Source organism: Diuraphis noxia, unplaced genomic scaffold (genome assembly GCF_037042655.1).
Source record: "Diuraphis noxia isolate RWA-SAM2 unplaced genomic scaffold, SU_Dnox_SAM2 contig0001, whole genome shotgun sequence".
Lineage (NCBI taxonomy): Eukaryota > Metazoa > Arthropoda > Insecta > Hemiptera > Aphididae > Diuraphis > Diuraphis noxia.
Window position 1 is genome coordinate 85605241 of NW_028301711.1, and position 21963 is coordinate 85627203.

At 26.0% G+C, this 21963-nt stretch overlaps 1 protein-coding gene and 1 long non-coding RNA gene across 5 annotated transcripts in view; one reads left to right on the top strand and one right to left on the bottom strand.

Annotated features, from left to right (window-relative positions):
* Positions 1–21963, top strand: part of Treh (Trehalase) — a 117826-nt gene that overhangs the window by 15511 nt on the left and 80352 nt on the right. For 3 of the 4 annotated variants that reach the window (XM_089218039.1, XM_089218037.1, XM_089218047.1), the window contains exon 2: positions 6615–6814. In XM_089218039.1, coding sequence (XP_089074165.1) covers positions 6777–6814 — 38 coding nt within the window. In that variant the 5' untranslated portion in view covers positions 6615–6776. Of the gene's footprint in view, positions 1–6614; positions 6815–21963 lie in introns of those variants that run through there. The other variant, XM_089218042.1, reaches the window with a different exon arrangement.
* On the bottom strand, positions 1425–2345 carry LOC149062255 (uncharacterized). Its single transcript, XR_016189316.1, has 3 exons — positions 1989–2345; positions 1512–1583; positions 1425–1444 (listed from the first exon to the last, which is right to left on the bottom strand). It is a non-coding gene; the product is annotated as an uncharacterized LOC149062255 (long non-coding RNA).

Below are 21963 nucleotides of genomic sequence, written 5' to 3' on the forward strand. Positions count from 1 at the left end.
GTGGAAATATTATATAATATGTTGGTACCTACATGCTTATAAAAAATATCGGGGTAACAACAAAAATCGCATAATTTTTTTAATTGTTTTATCTAAAAACATAACACTTTGTCTATACATATTATGTAAAATCTAAATTTAAAAAAAATATTTACAATTTATAAATTCAAAAATTTAAGATATTCTTGCCAACATACAAATAAGCGCTATTTAATTAAAAATTATAATAAAATATTGCAATTACCCATGTATTTAGGTACTAACTTGTTTTTGTTTTTAAATTGGACGGGACAATATTTTGAAATCCCTTATGGCATTGGTTATTAATATGTAACCCTGTATCGATATGAATATTTCGTTAAACATCAATAACCATAAACACAGATGGACCCTGAGTGTAAAATTCAGGATTAAATCCTAAGTGAAATTTTTCAACGCCATTTGTAGTCACTGATTGGATAGATCCAAATTATCGTCGGTAACTACTTTCGATTTAGTTGTCAAAAATGTAGTCTCCAAACGCAGTACATGTAACTTGTGAAAGACATACGGACATTAAATGAATGGAATGTTTTAGTGACTTTACGAACTGGTAAAAACTAATCCAAAAAAGAGTTTTAGCGACTTTCCTGAATAAGCTTATAAAAATCGAAAAATTCTCTTGGGCTATAAACAGCTCAAAAAGAATCAAAATATTTTGAAAATTTTATCCTATATAAGGAGAATTTTTTGTCATACAAACATTTGGTGAATATTTTGAGTATTTAAAGTTATTAGTTTTTGAATAACATTAAAAAAACTAAAATGATTTTTTCGAATACTGGTTATGCGTAATAATAGCAACTAGAGATATTTTCCTATCAGAAAAATACTAAAATAAAAAAATCGAAGTAATTTAATTCCCCCAAACGGTGATAACGTTAAAACTGATTTATTTGTAATAAAAATATTAATTAGAGTATAATTATGTGCTAAAAATAACGAAAATATGTAAGAATTTTTTTTTAATTCTAAGTAAAAATTAATGCATTTATGGAAAAAAATCATGAAATATAATTATAAAAATATAAAATATGTGTTGAGTAATTACAATTTCTTTTAAATTATTGTATGTTAAGTTTTACTAATCAGGTTTCAAATTATTTTTAAAACGGCTAAATTATCGTTTCACATCAACCGATGTAATTGGAGCATATTTGAAGTGCTTAATATCTGAAGGCGTTAATTATTCCAAATTTTTAGTAAGATATCTGCCACCCATTTTATCCCATTAATTTTATTAAAATCAATTTAGTTTAATGAAATAAGTCAGTAAAATAAAAATAAATAGGTTTGTCATAGGTATTATGAAATTCCTAGTTATTGCATAAAATACCCAAAAATGCTTGTAAAAAAATAAATATTATACACATGTTTAAAAATCGTCAGATACTGTACAGAATTCCTAAGCAATACACAAAATGACAAAATTATACATATTAACGCTAACACAAAATATATTATTTTATTACCATGTATAGCAGATGATTCGGTGTCCAATATAATATCTGATTCAACCCCATGTCTTAGATGGTCATCTTCATCTAGAATCAATTTTAAAAACATTATGGATTATTTACTGTTATTTACTTAAATTGTTATATAAATCAATATAACATATAAATGTTTAGTTAAAAAATGTAAGACTATTGAAAATAAATGTTTGAAAAACATATACCAACTAGGTATTCATTATATTTTTTTATAAATTAACATAACATAAAAACACAGTATTTTACAATAATTGAGTATTGGTAATGCAATATTTTTTTTAATAGGGAGTTACAATATAACTATAGAGTTAAAAATTCTACTGAAATTACAATATTAGCAGTATTTATTGTATTGGTTTACTATATTATTATATCTAGTTACATGTATGCTTTGCAATTTGTAATATAATAATAATAATTAAACTAAAAAAATGAAATATTTCTAATAAAACTTACTTTGTTCATGTTGATCTGCTTTAAAAAATTTAAAAATTTTTTTATTACTTTTTAAAATAATTTCTTTTTGCTCTTTATTTTTCTTCCTTTTAGCCACACCACTGAGGACTTTTGGTTTCATCATTTTTTACAGAAGTTTTAATAAAACGATAACGATATTAAAACAATAAACTTAACTTAGTTACAAAAGTTAAAAATTAAGTATAACACACAAAAATATGATCAAATTCAACGAGTATCGCCACAATATTATCATTATAGTATTTCTAGATTTCTTTACTCCGTCGTGCTGAGGAGCTCAATGCTCATGAAGAATTCGAGTATTTATGTAATAATACTATAATAGTAATCATAAAGATAAACGATTAACGAGTTACAATTTTAGTAGGCATTAGTTATACTGATTACTGATATACCTATCATAATAAATGTGTTGTGTGTCCATGGCCCGAGCCATGTTGAGAGTTATAAATAAATCTATTTTTAATTTTCAAATGTGAATTACCACCGTACATGTAAACAAAGATTATCAGTTATCAGTGGTGAGTGGTCTTAAATTTGTCGGATATTTATTCAACATTTGGCGGTTGATTGTAATTTGTAACATTATCTATTATAGAAATATAGAATGTACATTTTCCATTTTTTTTTTTTTTTATTAATAACTTGCTTAATTTTTCCCTTTGATGATGGCCCTCCCCCCCATAACATAAAACCTGGCCAGGGAATGCATTTCATACCCTGCCTCCCCTATTGTTGCGGCACTGGTTTTTAGATTTGTGAAGCTGTGATAGTCAAATGATTTTTAAATGGGATGTAGTTTATGTAGTATATGCAGTATTTAATTGTTAAAAATAAGTAAGATGTAAATCCACACAACGTAATATCTATACTATATCTTAACATTGTATATTAATTCCAATTTCCAACAAGTTTATAATGTTCTAAGTGTTAATAAATTAATGATAATCACACAAACTGGTATGGAGTGAGGCAAACTTGTATCCACATTTATTCGAAATTTAAATAAGTTTCAATCTTTATTATTCGAATTAAGTAATACGTACCTAGTAAGTAGTAAGTATATAAATGTAAATCTATTTAATTTTAACTACATTTATAAAAATCATAAGCCGGTTTAACATTACAAAATGTTCTACTGCATACTTTAGAAAGTAACAAGGAAGACAATTTTAAAACACTCTACAATTGCTCTCTCGTTTGCTTCAAGTTTCAACCTTGAATATTGCCCTTCGATTTGGATTAATAGTCCATCTAAGACAGTTGAAGTCATTGAATTCGTATAAAATGATTATTTGCACTTCATCACACTTAAATTTAACATTATTAGATCCATTCACGAATCGTACCAGAATGTACTTAATTTATTTACACTACGCGTTCGTTTTTGCGCTATCGATTCTTACATAATTTAATGTTATATAGCTGTTATTAATTTGTCCAGAAATACTTTCTCTTGCGCGCTTAAATATAAATTATATTTTAATTATTTATGGCAGTATTTTGATACTTGCAGAAATGAATTGAATTTTATATAATACCTATATAATTGTACATTTGAACTTTGTTATTTGTATAACATCATATGCTATACTATATCTATTTTTATGGTATTAATAATAGTTAAAATAATTAATGTGTAAATGTTACCTACTTTAAGTATTTTAGTTTACCTTTTAGTACTTGTTTAGATATTCAAAAGACTTATTGTCTGCATTTTAGAATAAATAAATTCAGTTAAAATGTCTGAATTTAATTATTAGGCTCTTTATTAAAAGAAAATTAACTTTGCTACTTTGCCGGACACAATTTTTTTGCAATTTTGTTTTTAAGCTTATTTAGTTATTTATATTGATTTATATTGACAATGCTGAAGTCAGAATTTGGCTGTCGAACTTAGTTTTGAAGTAATAGCTGAATGAAGTTTATTTTATATACTAAGTTATACTCTTTATTCTATGCTCAGCTATAATAACTATTTTTTCAATTATTTTTGGGTAGACATCGTCCATCAACAGCGAAACACTATAGTTCCTGCGGATCACTCAGTGTCGGCACGATGGTTTTCGGTGCCCGGCGTAAAATTTTTTTGGGCCCCACGGCATATACACAAACAGGGAATTTCAATATCGGAGACTTCAGCCTTATCATTTTTAAATTAAAAATAAGTTGAGGCTTTGTCTCCATACTTTGTAAATGATCCAAAATAATTATTAAACTATTATTATTAGTTAAAAACACTAACAGCTGTAATATTGAAAGATAAAAGCTTAATTAAATTACAAAAATCACAATCATTTAAAATAATAAATTTAAGTACACAATTGTGATCAACCAATTTATGATTTCAATGATCGTCGGGCACAAAACAACAAATATACGTTTTGGGTAAAACAGCCTTATTTAAATAACTCAGTGAGTAGTGACAATTTGATATCTATTGTCAATATTATCGTGCTAAATACAAAGATAAAACTAAAACTATTAATATTATTTCTGATAATAACTTATGTAATTTATGTACATCGTACAAAACATTCAACATTTTTGAACAATTTTTATAAAATACGAGTACAAGTATACCTTTGATTTTTTTTAAGTATTTTTTTTTCAATTTATTTTTATGCATTATGCACCTAGTATGTAGGTCATATTTTATTTTTTTACTTACAAAAATTACATTAGTACGATAATAAACCTGGGGGGGGGGGGGGTGCTAAATTCACATTAGGTAGGATTAGCCTCTCTCCCCAAGCCACATCCTATAGGCATTGTAGAGAGATCCCCTTCGGTCTCTTATTATTTGTTATTTATTTATTAAATTGTGATTTCGATGGTAAGTGAACTAGTGGTAAGTGACAGTGGTAAGTGAACCCTCCCCTTGGATAAATTAAATGTTTGTTAACATATATTTCTCCTTGAAAAAATCCTAAATACGAGTATACCCCTAGGAGGGACCCTGACCGCGTTCGCAGCATAGAGTTATAGACTTATAATATGACTCTATGGTTTCAGGTTTACGGCCCAGTGGCCATGGCTAGGACGACACTATTTATACTACATAATAATATGTAGATAATAAAATATATTAAGGGATATGCCATTTGCGTTCATATTGCATTTCACAATATCCGTTGATTTATCTTCGAATTCAAATTTAACACATTTGTTACATTGACATGCTGGCGGCTACTCAATGACCAACAATAGGTACTCGACATATCAATAAATCGACTTCACCGGTTTTATTTTATTTCTTATCTCGTAATATTATTTTAAGAAAATAAATAATTATATTTTTATATTATTTATAATAATTAGGTGTAAACTGTACCTACCTATTAAATATTAACTTACTTAAATAAAAATAATAATGCGATTTTTAGAAATACATTATTGTCACATTTGTGTAAATGGGAGTTTATCAATTGCGCTTAAAATGACCTTTTAATATACCAATTATTGCGCTCAGTTGTTTTCAGGGTTTATAAATTATAATATTATTCTACATTACACCTAGTCCTAGTGTATAAAAATATGTATTATAAATAGTTTTTTTCAGTCAATATAAAAAAATTATACAATGAACGTCAATATTAATAATATTTGTACAATATATAAATCTATACCAAATCATACACAGATAGATACACGTCAATAATAAATAATTAATATATATAAAAATATACATAAAAATATAAAAATATAATTACAATTTATGTTTAATACTTTAATGATAACGAAAACTTGTTATACGAGTAATCTATCTCTCAAATGCATAGGTACTTTATAATATGTTCGTTAATAATAATAAATAAAATAACAATAGGTAATCACTTTTTATATTTTTAATTTGTATCAGTATATTTTTTTCCTATCATTTTTCAAATTTTATTTTTATGAACGATACCATACATACATATTTTGTAATTACGCAATCCGAAACAGAATATTTTGTTGTACTTATAAGAAATCAAAATTTTAACCATTAGTTAACTGTAGTAGGTATAGCCGGTATAGGTACTTATAGTTAGTTATTTTTAATATTGATATAATTCAACCATTAATGCCACTCTACTTGTTCACCAAGCTTTGAATTCTATATAAATTACCATAAATAATTAACTATTCTTTTGAAGTTCAACTTTTATACATCAAAATTTCCAGATTGTTCTAGCTATTTAAGCAATATACATATTATGGTATGTTGTAAGAATAATAATTTATAGGTATATTATATATATGATCTATTAGATTATCAAACAACAAAAGGCATTTCTAATTAATTGTGCTCTGTAGTTAATATCTATGTGGTAATTTTATTTTATATAGTCTTTCGATGTTCGTACACCACCATCGTTAGGATTTAAGTAGGTATAACATTTAAAATAATAATAATATTTGACATAAATATGAAAACCAAATATATTTATAATAAATATTGCAAAAAAGCAATCGTATAGGGGGGAAATAAATATTTGAACCCTATCTATATCCTTGGCGAGCACGTCCATTTATATTTTATAACGCATGAACCTATATTTTGTGAAAGGACTATAATTTCACGCATCACTTTTTATAGCTATATTATTTTTTATTTTCCAGGTTTTTCGATTAGTGAAACCGATCGAGTGGTAGCAGCTAGGTAACTGCCAGTATTTATTTACATCGCCATCTTCCGACTGTATATTACAGTAATAGGAGGCACCTACCTACCTGCAGCCAACATCGGAAGATATCAATCAATACTTTCCATACTCTTCAACTATGGTGCATCACGTCTATTCCAATCTGAAGAGTGCGTTGTGAGTATATTATATTTCATTAATAGTGTTCATCGACAATAATTACGACTAATGACCTACTACGGTTAAAATATTATAAAATAAATAACACACAAATACCGTATATAATACCTACGCCATATTATAATTATAAGAGAGCAGGTGCACTGTATTGCAAAGTTTAAGTTTTTATCAGCCACCAGTGGAGACTGCAATGAAGTGTAAACATTTTTACCATCATATTATGATTATGTATACCTATAAGTTTATCAATGAATATTGTCCGTCTACCTACTGTTGTCGGTACTGGTTGGATTATAAGTTATAACTGTTAGTAATGTAATCTTAATTGGTCAACATATGTATATTCCAAAAGTCAAAATCTATGTATGTATTGTAATACATTATTGAGATCAATACTGTGTTAATAATAACATAATATTTTTTATCAACAGGTGTTCTGTTTTGACCGTATTAATTTAGGTTTCGAAACTTAACGATTTAAAGAAATATTTAAAATTTACGGTAGTAGTTCTGCAGTTAAATAAAGCATAACAATTCAACAAAAATGGATTTATTGTTTTAAAATTATCATTAGTTTAAATTATGACAATATTTTTCATATTATATAACACAAAATTGGAACTTCTGAATAAAATTTTGGTATGTTCACGTTTATATGACGACGGTTACAACAAATGCGGGTAAATGCTCTCAAAAAATCTCAGCCATAAATGTTTGAATTGAAAAAGATAAATACTCAAGTAGTTTAATTACATTTTTTATTCTTAAACATATTTTACTAATGTACTGAAACTCATAATACATTTTTAATAATTTAAATTAAGAAAAAAATCGAGGAAGGCTGTTTACTGTTAATTAGATTTTGAGTGGTGCACTACCTCGTAATAGTCACTGCAACGACTAAAAAACACTGATGAAAATAGAGTCCAATAATATTGAAAAAAAAATGAATTGAATGTACTTCGCATTTGTCTGACGCTGTCAGTTATGGTTGTGCTGCCATGTCTATGAGGGTATTTTCTTCATAGTCAGACACCAAATTATAATTTTTACCCATATAAAATCATTCTGTAGATATATATTTTCATAAGTTTTTACTTATTATTAGAAATACAAAGTAGTTTACAATTTTGATTTACTGTGGAACATGCAAATGATTAGGTCTACATAAAATATGATTTGCATGAAGTGTATTTTTGATATTTTTAAATTGCAGTAGGTAATAACAACTTGTGAGAATCGAGGGACCATGCCATAAATTATTATCGAACTTATAGGCTATTCAAATTGAAAATATGATATTTTTGGTATGCATAAAATAATTATATGAAATTTTTATTTACTTAATATTTTTCAAATTTTTATGATTTAAAATTTTTAACTCTCGTTGAAGATAATCGTGACTGTATGATTTTAACTTTTTATTTCTAAAAATTGCATCTACAGATGCATAAAAACACATTGTAAAACTAACACATTCAACACTTATAATTTTAAACTTTTTGGTGGATTCGATTATATTTTTAGTACAGAATTTTTAATTTTTACAAAAACATTCAAATATTTTATAGATTTTTTTATTTTATTAAATGTTGGTGCAATAATTATGAAATATGCATAACAATTCGTAAAAATTAGAAAATATGCATAAGTTACTTACAATAAAATATCATCACATCTACCCGAAAATATACCGTAATATGAACTTTTAATTTGCTCGTCGTATCATGAAGTGAACCTTTACTTTACTCTGCAGTGATAAATTCCAAAAAGGATACAAACAAATATGCAAATGCAATGAGCACTACATCATATTGTAATATTGTATTCTATTTAGTAGGTACCTAATTCTACATAGTCACGTTGGTGTATCGAAAGAGGATACGGTTTATAAACGGTTTGTATACTTGTATTGTAGTTTCAATGCTGTGCATGTTATTAATAGATTAAATATTAAAACATATTTTTCACTCAATTAAGATTTTAAATGTTGAATTATTGTAACACATACGTATATATATATAGTATATACGCGTTGATGTATTTTTATTAAAATTAAGTACCGCGGACTAGCTTCCTATAAACCAATTATTTATGACACGTAAACTGTTTTCTATATTGTGTGTAGGAGGAAAATGACCTTTCCTTCATACAAGACCCTTTTATATCGCTATATTAACTGGATGGTGTTTATTTTTAGCTCAATAAAACTAAGTGGTAATTGTCGTTAAATTCATCAAGGTTAATCGAATGAATCTGCAATATCAGAGCTAAAATAAAAACAGGACAGGTGAAGTAATATGCTGCATGACGAACACTTCACATATAAATCTTACGCTGTCGTGTGATATACAGTGCTGGCGTTCTGTTGAGTATAGTGACGCATCCAGGATTTTTAAATGGGGTTGGGGTAGGGGTCTAAAAATAGTAAATAAAAATTAATTACAGTAACAATTTTTTTTTCATTTTAAATTATCGTAGTAATATATTACATAACAGTGTACTTTATACAACACGTGATTGTAATACTAATGATTCCAATAGTACTATTTTATGTTAGATAGGCGGTACCTACCTTAAATTATATTTTATTTTTAAATAAAATTACAATATTATTTAATTATTATGCACATGCAATCATCTAATAATTGCATTCTTCTTTTTTGAAATAATAATAATTTAATTTTAATAAAAATATATATTATACAGAGTATTGTGTCTTATGTAGAGCACTCAAGTATTTTGAAAAAAATTGAAATTTAAAAAAAAACATATTTTTTTAAAATTATAATTTTGACTAATATTTATTTTTTTTTTCTGAATGAAAATATACATTTTTATTTAATATTCTGAAGCTGAACATTTTTCAGAAAATATCAATGGACAAAAATACAATTTTGAAGTAGTATGAGGTACGAAAACCGGAAAACGTACTTAGTAAATAAGCTGTAAGTATCTATCTAAAATTAGATTAGGGCAGTAGTGGACAAACACCACGCGGGATTTTATGTAGATATAAGAATTTTAATTATTATCGCATTTAATGAAATGATAAACATACTATTATGTTAATCTAATCTTAGGTTAAAGTGTAAGACACGTTTTAGTGGCCAATAATAAATGATGTATGATCATTATTATATTATACTATATAGTATAATTCTTTACGTTAAAAGTTTTAAATACTAAATATTCTTAAAAAATTGTTAGCGTCAGTGCTATTTATCGGAATATGATATATTATATAAAATTCAGTAAAAAAAATTGTCGATTTTGTTCTGATATACATATAGCGAAGATTTTGAGTGTTCTTCGTCATTGAGTAGGTGTGTTAAATTGTTAAAATAAATGTGCTAATTTTTTTTTTTTAATGATGAATCAAAGCATAAGATAAACAATACATAATGAACGTAGATGGTAATCAAAATAATATGTTAATTGTAAGTTAGTATTAAGTCAAATCAACGTTAAATTGAATGATAATAATAATTTACACATAGCTTATTTAAATCTGAATGCTAAAAGTTAAAAGTTACTACAGGGAATCGTGCATTAGAAACTAACTAAGCTCAGTAAATAAAGTTAATTGATTTTATTTAATTACTGCACCTAGGTATCAAGTGATGATAGTGTAACTTTTAGTTATTAAAAACAAATTAATTAACTGTTTATTGTTAAACATTCTTCCTACTTGATGCACTGCACTGTAGTGGTTAGGCAATAACCTAATTGTGTACCTATACTAAATTATTAATTCAAGAAATATATAGATTTTTATTTATTTTTATCAAAAATCATTTCGTACAGCGTGATGTCAAAACAAAACAAAAAAATATTTATATTAACTACGGTAATATTCTTGTGGATATGTAAAAACAAGATATATTTTTTTAAACATTAACAATTAAATTGTTGTAAAAAAAGTTTCATGCAAAAAAGACATTTTCAGGCTTTACGGTCATAACTACTAAATTAATATACATACAGTACAGAAGACAATTTTTTTGTATCATAGCATTTTTGGTTCAGTCATTAATTCAAAAAAAGTTATTACATAGAATTCATTATTCTTTTATTTTTTAACTAAAATAACTTTTCTTGTATTTATATCTTAGTGACAACAATTATATTATTGTCTTCATTATTATGTATGTTTATCAATTTTATTTCTTAATTTTGAAATAGATTAGGTGGTTCTTTAACACAAAAGCCTACAATGGAGGAATGACTTGGGATCGTTTCTACAATTACTTCGAATTAGTACCTATTTATAATTTAAAAGTCTAAAAACTTACTATATTATATTTTAAGCTTTTCTAAATGCTTCACTAAGATTGCCTACATCAAACCCCTTAAAAACGGGTGTGAGGCGTTCTATTTTAAGTGATAAAATCTTAGATAGTTATACAGTGGTAACTTACTAGTGACGTTAAAAAGTCTTAAATTTGATTAACTTGAATAACTCAACTTATTAAAAACAGTTAAAAACTTGTGATTTATGTTTGTCTTTGAATTCATATTATAATATATTATGTTGTGACTCCTGAGTTCTATAATAAGCATAAAATACTGAAACTGGCTAGTATACCTTGATGTTACACAATATAGATTAATAATAATAGACAACAGTATCTGGTATGAAACATAATATGTCTTGTTTAAAAATGTTGAATATTAGTTCAGTTAGTATTTTGTAATAACGAAAATATTCCAATTCCTTTTTGATACCGCGGTTTGATGATAATAATAAAAAAAATTGTTTAGCAACAATTTAGATAATCGTATTTCAAATATTTTGTTGCTGAGTCTGAGTGTAAACTAAATTATATTTAATTTTGTATATCATGTTATGATTTATTGCAAAACGTTAAAACGTTAAAACAATAGAAACATTTCGTATCATTTTTAATAAATCATATTAATAGCAATTAATAGCGTTGCTTAATTCCGTACAAATAAAAATTATATGAGTTTTGATTTAAATTATTATTTATTAGCATCTCTAGTATCTAATGTATCGCGTTGTCGTACAGTAGATGTGTTGCCAATGAGTTTTTGACACACAGCCAAACCGTTCAAAGTCAAATGAACACATTCAAAATGAAAAATAACACACTTATTTTTAAATATTCATACAATAATTAGCTTTTGCTGAATTTCAAATCTTGTTTAAGAATTAGTATACCATTTACACGTGTGAACATAATTCAATATTTGTACCGTAAGCTCACAAGTAGACAGTTTATAAAAAATAAACGAGTAGGTACTTATCAAATAGTTATTTGTTACAAACAGTATTGAATAGGTAGGTACTTAAAATATTAAAATTAAATTTTGTGTCATTCATATTTATAGCTTGTTATAGTGTAATTAATTGAAGAATTTAAATTTTACTATAAAAGAGAAATACGTTTGTGCGTTGGGTTTATTATATTTTTATTCTGGAACGCAAAATAATGTTATAGGTATCTACTATAGGTTATAGATGATCTTCATGAAATTTTTATATTAGTTACAATAAATAATGCGATACGGTAGGTATAAGTAATTTATCATATTCTTCTAGTATTTTTTTTTAGTATTGGAAAATGCTGAAATAATTTTAATGAAGGTAAAATACCATACCTAATTAGCATCAAAACGTTTTAAACAAATGTTTACAGATACCATACGATTTTTAATAAAATTAACAATACCATCTTTAACCATTGAATTTCCAATTATTTTATATCTTATAATTCGTGCAAAATCTTGTAACTAATAATAATTACTCAAGTCTTCTGCGGGTGCTGCAGTTGTCGTTAGGAATTGGAAAAAAAATAATATAACAATGGTAACTATGTTAAAAATTGATTTTGAAGTGTCACAACAATAATTATTTTTAAACTGCAACACTATTTAGTAACTTTATGAATAACGACTGTGGTACATCTGATATGTTAATGTCAGTGTTCCAGAGTAATTGATTATGAGACTGTGGACTCATTTGAAGCCAATACTAGCCAGAGGCTTAACATATATAACGTAATTTAATATTTGAGTTGGATAAGTCATTGTTAATTGGTAGGTACTTGCATAGACTATTCTTCTATTCTTGTGTAGAGGCTCATGTTTTTAAATTTAATATTGCTACTATTATGGAACCTAAATGAATCCAACCAATAATTTTGGAAAGTTGGCCTGGTGATTGACTTTATTTTTATGGTTTGACATAAGGGTTCCCAAAGTCGAACAAATAACCTAATACAGAGGTATACTATAGGTTGCTATTTCACCCCATATTTTATTTTTTCCAAATTAATTCTCATTTTAGTATTTTTTAGCATTACGAAATGTGTTACCTATCTTTTTTTCTTAACACCAAAGCGGATGAAAATTATTTATTTACAAAGATATAAAATTGATTAATGAACTTTATTTTAAATAGATTATAGATTATAGATTATATTATAAATAGTAGGTAGGTATACAATTCGCATTTTTAGTTTTCATATTGTATACTAATTAGTAATTATTTTTTATTTTCCAGTTTTCTGATAACACAAAACACATTCTAAACAAAATTAATCATTAAACTATTTTAGGTATTTATTTAATTTTAAACGCAAATCGCATATAATACCGAATACCTACCTACTATCGCCTATTTCATACTTAGATTTATTTTATGCAATACCTTTCTAAGATTCATTACATATTAGCATCGACCTACAAGGTCATTATTTATTAGCATTTAAAACGCTTGTCGGATATGATTTTTTATTTGAAGTTATCTTATCTTATTGTACAATTTTTTTTTAAACTTATGAATTAGAATAACGTCTTGTGTTGTGAAGTTGTATTATATACAGCATTATAATAATATATTATATTTATAGATTGTAAAGATGCTATTAATATATTATCTTGTTTTATATGCCTATAACGGGCTATAAAATATACATATTATATATGTATATAAAAAATAAATTTTAAATTGAAACAAAATTAATGTCTTCGATCAAAGGTGTTAAGATTTAATTGAACCTATTCATTTGCATGATTTTTATCTGAATCGTTACAATTTAATTTATTGTTGTTTAAAATACAATAATTTTATTCTGCTTAAATTGAATTATAATCTTTTAATAAATAATATTCAATTTGGCTGAATTAATATTGGTTAATTTTATTTTTGGCCTGACGTTTTTTATTTTTTCTAAGGTTATCGTTGTTCTACTATAAATTAATTTTTATCACGTTTCGTATCACTTTTTTTCTTTTGTAGTTGTAGTACCTAGTGGTTTATATAATAAATGCATTCAATGTATTAAATACTTTGCTGTTTCATAATGTACCTATTATCCATGTGTGAAGAAATTGCATTTTCTGTTCATTTTTAAAATCATTTGGAAAATTGTATCATTTTTCTAGTCAAGTTTTCAATCAATAATTAGAGATACTTCTTGAAACTATTTTTTTTTTTTGCTTTATACTGTCAGTTATTATAAAAGTACGTAATGTAAAATCAATAACTCCGTCGCGACGACTCTAAATCTATAAGTATAATGACATTCATTGAATTTCATTACGTTTTTTTGTGTGTTTAACTGATTCTTGGAAATGTAATTTTTGTTTTAGTCATTAAAACCAATGTTACTATCTACTGATTCTAGTTATATCACTTGCAATTTCCGAGGATCGGTATCAACATACCTACCTATCTAATAGTAGATATATATTTTTAAGCAATTTTTGAAAAACCTTTCTTTCAATTGTCGTGACACGTTTAATTCTAATTCATTCGACAAGTTGGTACCTACATTATATAATGTAAGATAAAGTAAATTTATAGTATGGGCTTATAGATGTATATTAATTTTATTTAATTAAATATCAGAAATTTTGCTTTAACGTCTATATTTTTTGTAAAAAAAACTTTAAGGTCACTATTACAAAATGTGATTAAACATTAATTGTACCTATTGTTTTAGGTTTAAGACAATAAATTATTGTATATTAAATATTTTTCTCGTGTTACATGCGACATGCCAGATAGATAAATATTACAAAAAAATGATAATGTGATGGCGTCTTCTCGAGTTTTAATATCTAATCAGGTCATTATTCTTTAACTTAAAATTTTAAATCTAGAAAAAATTATGATAATCATTCTGGCATGTAAATATGTTTCATAATAAAATGTATAGGTACACATTTATTTCAATAAATAATATCAATATATTATATATTATATAGTACTAAGTTTTTTAAATTTTAAATTATATTCATTAGGTCCAAAAGGATTTTTTTTTACTAATACTCAATCTCCAAAAAGAATCTTCAATAATTATGTAAAGTAAAAATAGTCTTACTCGTTGACCTTTTGAATACTCTATTAACATATGTAAAATATATTGATCAAACACGTGCGATTCGCGAAATATAATATGCCCCAAGTGTATAAATTATTTTTACTGTGCAGCTATAATGCTGAACTGAAGATCAGTGAATTCTGCTTACTTGGCTTATTAGTTTGTCTATGCTAGTTAGGCTTGGTTAAACTGACCGAGTGTATTATGGCATTAAATATTGCGTGACGAAAACATTATTAATTCTTTATTGAATATTAATTCGTTTTAATTATTTCAACAAGAATTAATAGTAATAATAATAAACAATTATTTGTTGATTAAAATTTGTTAAACATTATTAGTCAGATAATTATGAATAATTTTTTTGTATAATATACTTAAGTACAATATACCATTATTGTATTTATGTATATATTATAATATCATACACTAGCTTAACGGAGATTTACATAATACGCTGTTACGCTGTTACGCATCTTTTGGGCGCTTAGTGTTTGTTCGATAATTTTGTTAATCTATTTGTTTTTGATCCTTATAAATTTAATATGTTTCAAATTTCTGATCCCCGTCGATGTTTTTTTTCCTTATCCCAGAAACAGGATTTTTAATTCATTAGCCGAGAACAACATAATATCTCGTTTAAATAGGTAATTCGAACATTATTTTATTTCCTCGATTATATAGAATAAAAATAACACAGCTTACACGAGAATATATAAGTGCGTGGATCAAGATTAAATTCCATTACTATTTTATTATTGATATTATTATTATTATTATTGCTTCCGTGGTTCAACTCGTGATACCTGTTCCGTTTGATCAAGTATTTTTAATCAAATTCTTACATATCATAATGAAAATGATTGTTGTCTAAATACTTATACTATTGTGGGTTTTTTTTTTTAGTAGTGTTATTCATGGGTATCTAGATGAAAGTGCGCTAATCACCGTTTTTATTTTTTAATTGGCCACCACAGTTGATGTGGAGGTCATTGGTTTTTTTCACGTACCTACTGCCGATTTCTATCGAAAGCAATTTCATTTTTCGCGTTGACCTTCATAGTAATTTATTTTTATTAACTGTTTTTGACCATACTCAACAGATTTTTTCAGTATTAATTCATTAATACTTATTCGTCTATGAATTTTCGCAATTCATTTCATTATATTAGAACTTTGTGGTGCATTTTGGCAATCCACTGAACCATAGACACAATTATTATATGAACTCAATTTCGCCATATAAAAACGAAACGTGCTTTTATCAAATCTTCTTATATTTCAAAACTTTAAATTGTCGAATGAAACTGAGCAACGACGATGATAGGTAGGTATACACAATACCCAGACACATCATTAGAAATGACATGCAGTACGTTATAATTATTCTTATAACACTATACCTATACATAATTTATTCTATCTAGTACATTCAATTCAAGGTTACCTAGGTGTTTTTTTATAATGTTCCAAGTTTAAATGCTGAATTTTGTATCAATACTGAGGTAAAAAAATGTCGCTCCGCAAAATAGAACCATTATAATAAATAATAATATAGGTACATTTATAGAACCGATCCAATTTGATTGAAAACTTAAATGTGTATGATTAATTAATACAATCATTATACATACCTATTGAAGTATATTTAATATGTTATTCTTATTCTGTTGAATGCACATAATTGTATTCTTCGAGTACTAATGAATTTCATCGTGTTCCATAATAATTATTATGTAAGATATATTGTATGTATGGTTTCAATGATTTCGTATATATAAATTATTTAAATGTCAAATTATTTATTTCTAAAAAAAAACCTTTGCAAACATTTTTTTTAAATGAATACCTGTATGTATTGATTTGGTGAGTAAATTTAAATACAATCAACATATTTCATTTTTTAAATGGCTAATATATGGATTCCTATCAGTTTTGTATAAAACTAATAATATTGTTTTTATGTGAGAATTGTATGTTATATTTTTTTTATCGTAATATTGCCGTCACCTGTGGAATTTACTCTATAATAAATGTAAAGTACAAATGTATAAATATCATTATTATTATTTATTCAAGCAGGTTAGATTATTGAGTTGCCCACCAGAAAATCTTACCTAATAAAAAAATTGTATATTGTAGGTTAATTACATAAATTTATTACACCAACTTCCATTATATTTAACTGTGCCATGTGCCATGTAACGTTTGTTAGCAAATAACTAATAAATACAAACAAATACAAGTGCATTATATGATGAGCATACGTATCGTATAAAGACAATTTTTGTTTCTACATAATATTTACAATCTATTAAATAATGTGTAGAGACTGTAATGAATAACATATAAACGTGAAATGGGAGAAAATAAACGAGGAAATTTTCGATGGAAGAGGCCATCTATCAGTGGAGACTAATTATTTTAAAAATATTTTGATAGGTAATGGATTAGTGTTATACTTTTAATATTGCTTTATGTTAGCAATTAAAAAAAAATCTAAATACCCGTGGCGCTTTTAAGCGACTTTGAAGATTTCTTGGAATGGAGAAGGACGATAATTTTTTAAGGAGAAGGTAGGGTAGTTTACTGTGAAATATGTTATAGAAATATGAATTTAGCCTTTGTCGTGTACTCTGGCATTGTTCTTATATAATTTTGATATACGATTAAACATGTAAGGAAGGATAAGTTAATTTTCCGAGGCTAATATTTTGAAAGTATTACATTTTACTAAAGTTGGATTTTTCAGCACTTTCCAATCCCTAAAACCTTCCATTCCATATAGTTTATATTCTTCTAAGAAGCCCGACATTATAGTTAATTAATGTTCAGATGAAGGGGGCAGTAAAATTGTTTTCAGACATGCCTTTGGATGGAATGTTTGGAGACAATGAATTTTGAGTGAGAAATTATGTGGCTTGCTTGCCAACTTTGTATTCCTAAAGCAGTAAAGCTAGGATTAAATGACAATTAGTTACTTTTTGAATAATTGGAGTGCTTGAATTGTTGAAGTTCTCTGTACCCAGTAGGTATAACCTTTATAGTTGGTCGTATGATTGTTCACGCAAAGAGCTCACTTCAGGGCAGCTAGTTTAATAATCGACGTCTGAAAAGAAAAAGGGCGTAAGCGACATTTTATCAATTTTACAGTAGAGCCAAAAAAACGAATTTTTCTACTTTTTTAAATTTTGAAGCCGTTTAAAATAATTTCATTGAATTTTCACCTGAACAAAATTTTTTGATATTACTATTCTAAATAAATTGGCATCATACAAAATAGTGATTGTTATTTTTGTTTACCTGAAAAGTTTGGTTTTAAATTTTTTGGTGCTTACGCCAAACATTTTTTGGGAGACGGTGCTTACGCCATTTGCCGCTTACGCCTCATTTTTTGTCGCTTACGCCCGTTATAAAAAAAAATAGTTGGCGCTTACGCCCGTTTATCGGCACTTACGCCTTAATTTGAAAGATGACGTTTAAGCCTTCAACTATCGATTATTTAATTATCGATCATAAATTTGTCAATTATTATGATATCGATAATCGGGTGGGTACAATCGAATTATGTCGTTTACGCCTTAATGCAAAAAACCGATTTTCGTTAAAAATGTCGCTTACGCCCTTTTTCCTTTCAACCGTTGTAATAATTGTATCAAATCCAGATACAGTGGGGTGGGTATTGATAGTAATTTTAAGTGTGGTCATAATTTTGGTATTTAATAATATACTGCGGCTTATGGTTTTGGGGTTCTTGGGTTCTTATTTTTCAGTGTGTTTGAGATCTATAATGAGATTTTACTGACTTGGTGGACTCAAAAAGACTAATTACCAGCTTGACTTTAACTGCGTACGCGTATTGGCTTAAGTTTTGTGAACATATTGGTAATACTACATAGTAATTAATTATTAAATGGCCGAATGTAGAAAACAGTTATAATTTCTTAATATAAAGAAATTTTACAGAGTAAAAGTTTGATTAATAATCATTTTGTCATCTATACATTATAACAGAACTAATCATTTTATGTAAAAAGTTGTTTAACAATTCTAACCAAGGATTACTCCTTTTAAGTGGAACAATCAATGTATTTTAATTTATTGATTTTTTTTTTATCCAAGCAGTACTCATAAAAATAGTAAATAAAAGTTTTCTAAAAGCTCGTAAAGTTTTTATTTTTGATAAGATGTCGAATGTAAGTACTTGCTTCTAACAAATTTTTCTTCTACTTATCTTATAATTTAAACAAGTATAAAAAAATTCAATTAGCTTTAAATTTAACACGTATTTTCCTATACTAGCTATTAACTTACTTATAAGTTATAAGTTAAATAAATTAGTTTACTTGTCCAGGCTCATTTAGCCATACGAATCAAGTATTTACAAATAATTTTTAAATTCAATGTTTTTCTATTTTATTTTAAAAATAATATCTACGCATAACAAAGTAATAACTAAATATAAAACGAGGTTTGTAACCTATGGTGCTATTGTATTAGTTATAAAAAGAGGCATTGACTTAAAAATTATTTTTGAATTTCGAAATTTAACACAATATGCTGAATAATGTGGCTCTATCAATGTAATCAACTTTCTTTCTCTCTCATCAACCCCTTGTAGTAAATTTTTGAAATATTAATATTCTACGGTCCAAATACTGGATCCCGTTCAAAGATAATGAATTAGCTGACAATATCAATAATGTATAGTAGTTAATTCGCGTTTATTAAAATAAATGTAAAAGAAATATAATTAAGTTGTATCAATTGTTTGACGAATAATCAATACAAATTGCAAGTCATTAATTATGAAGTATTTTGTGTATGTCTTTGTCATTATTTATAAATATTGAACAACATGTAGATAATTGATTGAATAAGTAGTGAATACTTTTGGTGAATAATTGTAAAATTCTTTATCTAGATTTTATTTTATTTGTAAAATTATTTTGACGTGCACATTTACTAATTAGTAATTATCTGTATTAGTCATGACTCATGAGTATCTAACTTGACAGTTAATGCACTTTATGTAAATGATATAAAAATATCCTACTTGATCTAATACAAGTTCAAGTACTAGCTGAAGTTTTTTGTTGAATATGAAAAACAAAATATTTTAAATTTTTGATTTAGTTTTAGTTTTAGTTTTTTATATTTCACAGCGTTAACTTGAAATTTTAATGTTTAGGTTAATATTAGAGTCTAATTACCTAATTATCACTTTTTATATTTTTGTTAATAATCTTCACGAATCGTCGTAATCGTCGTGTACATTTTCTTACAGTTTTCACAGTTAATTTTATTTTCAATTGCTCTACTCACTAAACCAGCTATATAATAACTTAAATTTTCAACAAATAATCCAATCTCCCTTACATCTAAAAATTCATAATCAATATTTGTCTCTTTGATTGAAAATAAAAATAAATAGCCCATTTTATAAAATTCTGATTCATACACATCAGATACCTACAGTTTTTTTATGAACTTTTAAAAATTGTTCATATGAACTTGGAAATTCATCCATCTTACCCATATTTTTTAATGAAATAAAATATTTAACTATTATATCTAACAGTAAGTTAATATATTTAAAAGTAACTGTGAGATGTTAACTCAATGGAGCGCAGATAATTTGTGAAAAACCAATGATACTATAATTGTAGGAAATAGATAGGAAAGGTACCTTTATCTTTTTGCCTATGTGGCTATGTGAAACATGTCATATTCATCTTTCAATCAATTATGTTTCATATTGATATGTAGGTATGTAACTTAGATAACTAAAATTATATAAATTTGGAAAACCAAATGCTTTATTTCAAGAAGATATTATGTTGTATAATTTGTTAATTATACATAATACATATGTATTTAATTAATATAGGTAATTTATATTTCTATATCAGATTGACTAGTAAATCACAAAATAAATATTTTTTTAAAACAATATGGTGTATCTTAATTACTTATTACTATAGTAAATTATTATATTAAACAGATAACATTTATTAATTTTAAAACAAAATAAATCAACAATTTCTATGTGTTTAGAGAAATAATTTATAAATATGCAGTTACAAAGGTATAATTTATGTACTTGGATTCAGGATTTAGAGCCAAGACTAAAGTAGTTAAAGGTCTATTCACATATTCCTTTTTTTTAGTAATACATTTTTACATTGCTCCTATCATTTAAAGTTTTCGTTTTAATAAAATTAAATAATTACAAATCAATCTGTGTATACTAAAATCAAAATTGGATAGGTAAGTTACCTATTTTGATTACACGAATAACCTACATCAGACTGATATTACAATGTTTTGTTCATCGAGGAAGTGAGTCCTGCATTGTAAATCTAATGCGAGGCGCCGAGGCTATAGGCCCAGAGCCCATTGTCATAGTGCCAACCCCGAAATTTATACTTTTATAAATATAGGTATTCTGGGATATATTTTTTGTTTAATGTATAATTCGCATTTTATATCAAAAGTATCTTGTGTGTGAATAGACCAAATAATGGACATTAATTCAATACTAAATTATCTAAGGCAATAAACACATTAGTTAACAATAATTTTACTAGAGTATGAACAAATCCGTAGTGCACATTTTTGCAGGATTTGGGTAAGGTCATAATTAATAAAAAATATTAACACTTAACATGTCCACTACCCTAGATAAATTAATAAAAATTAAATGACCATTGAACATACTTTATAATATCTACTCTAGATTACAACATATTTTTAGGGCTATGGATGTTTTAAAAAATTATTCATTTTTAC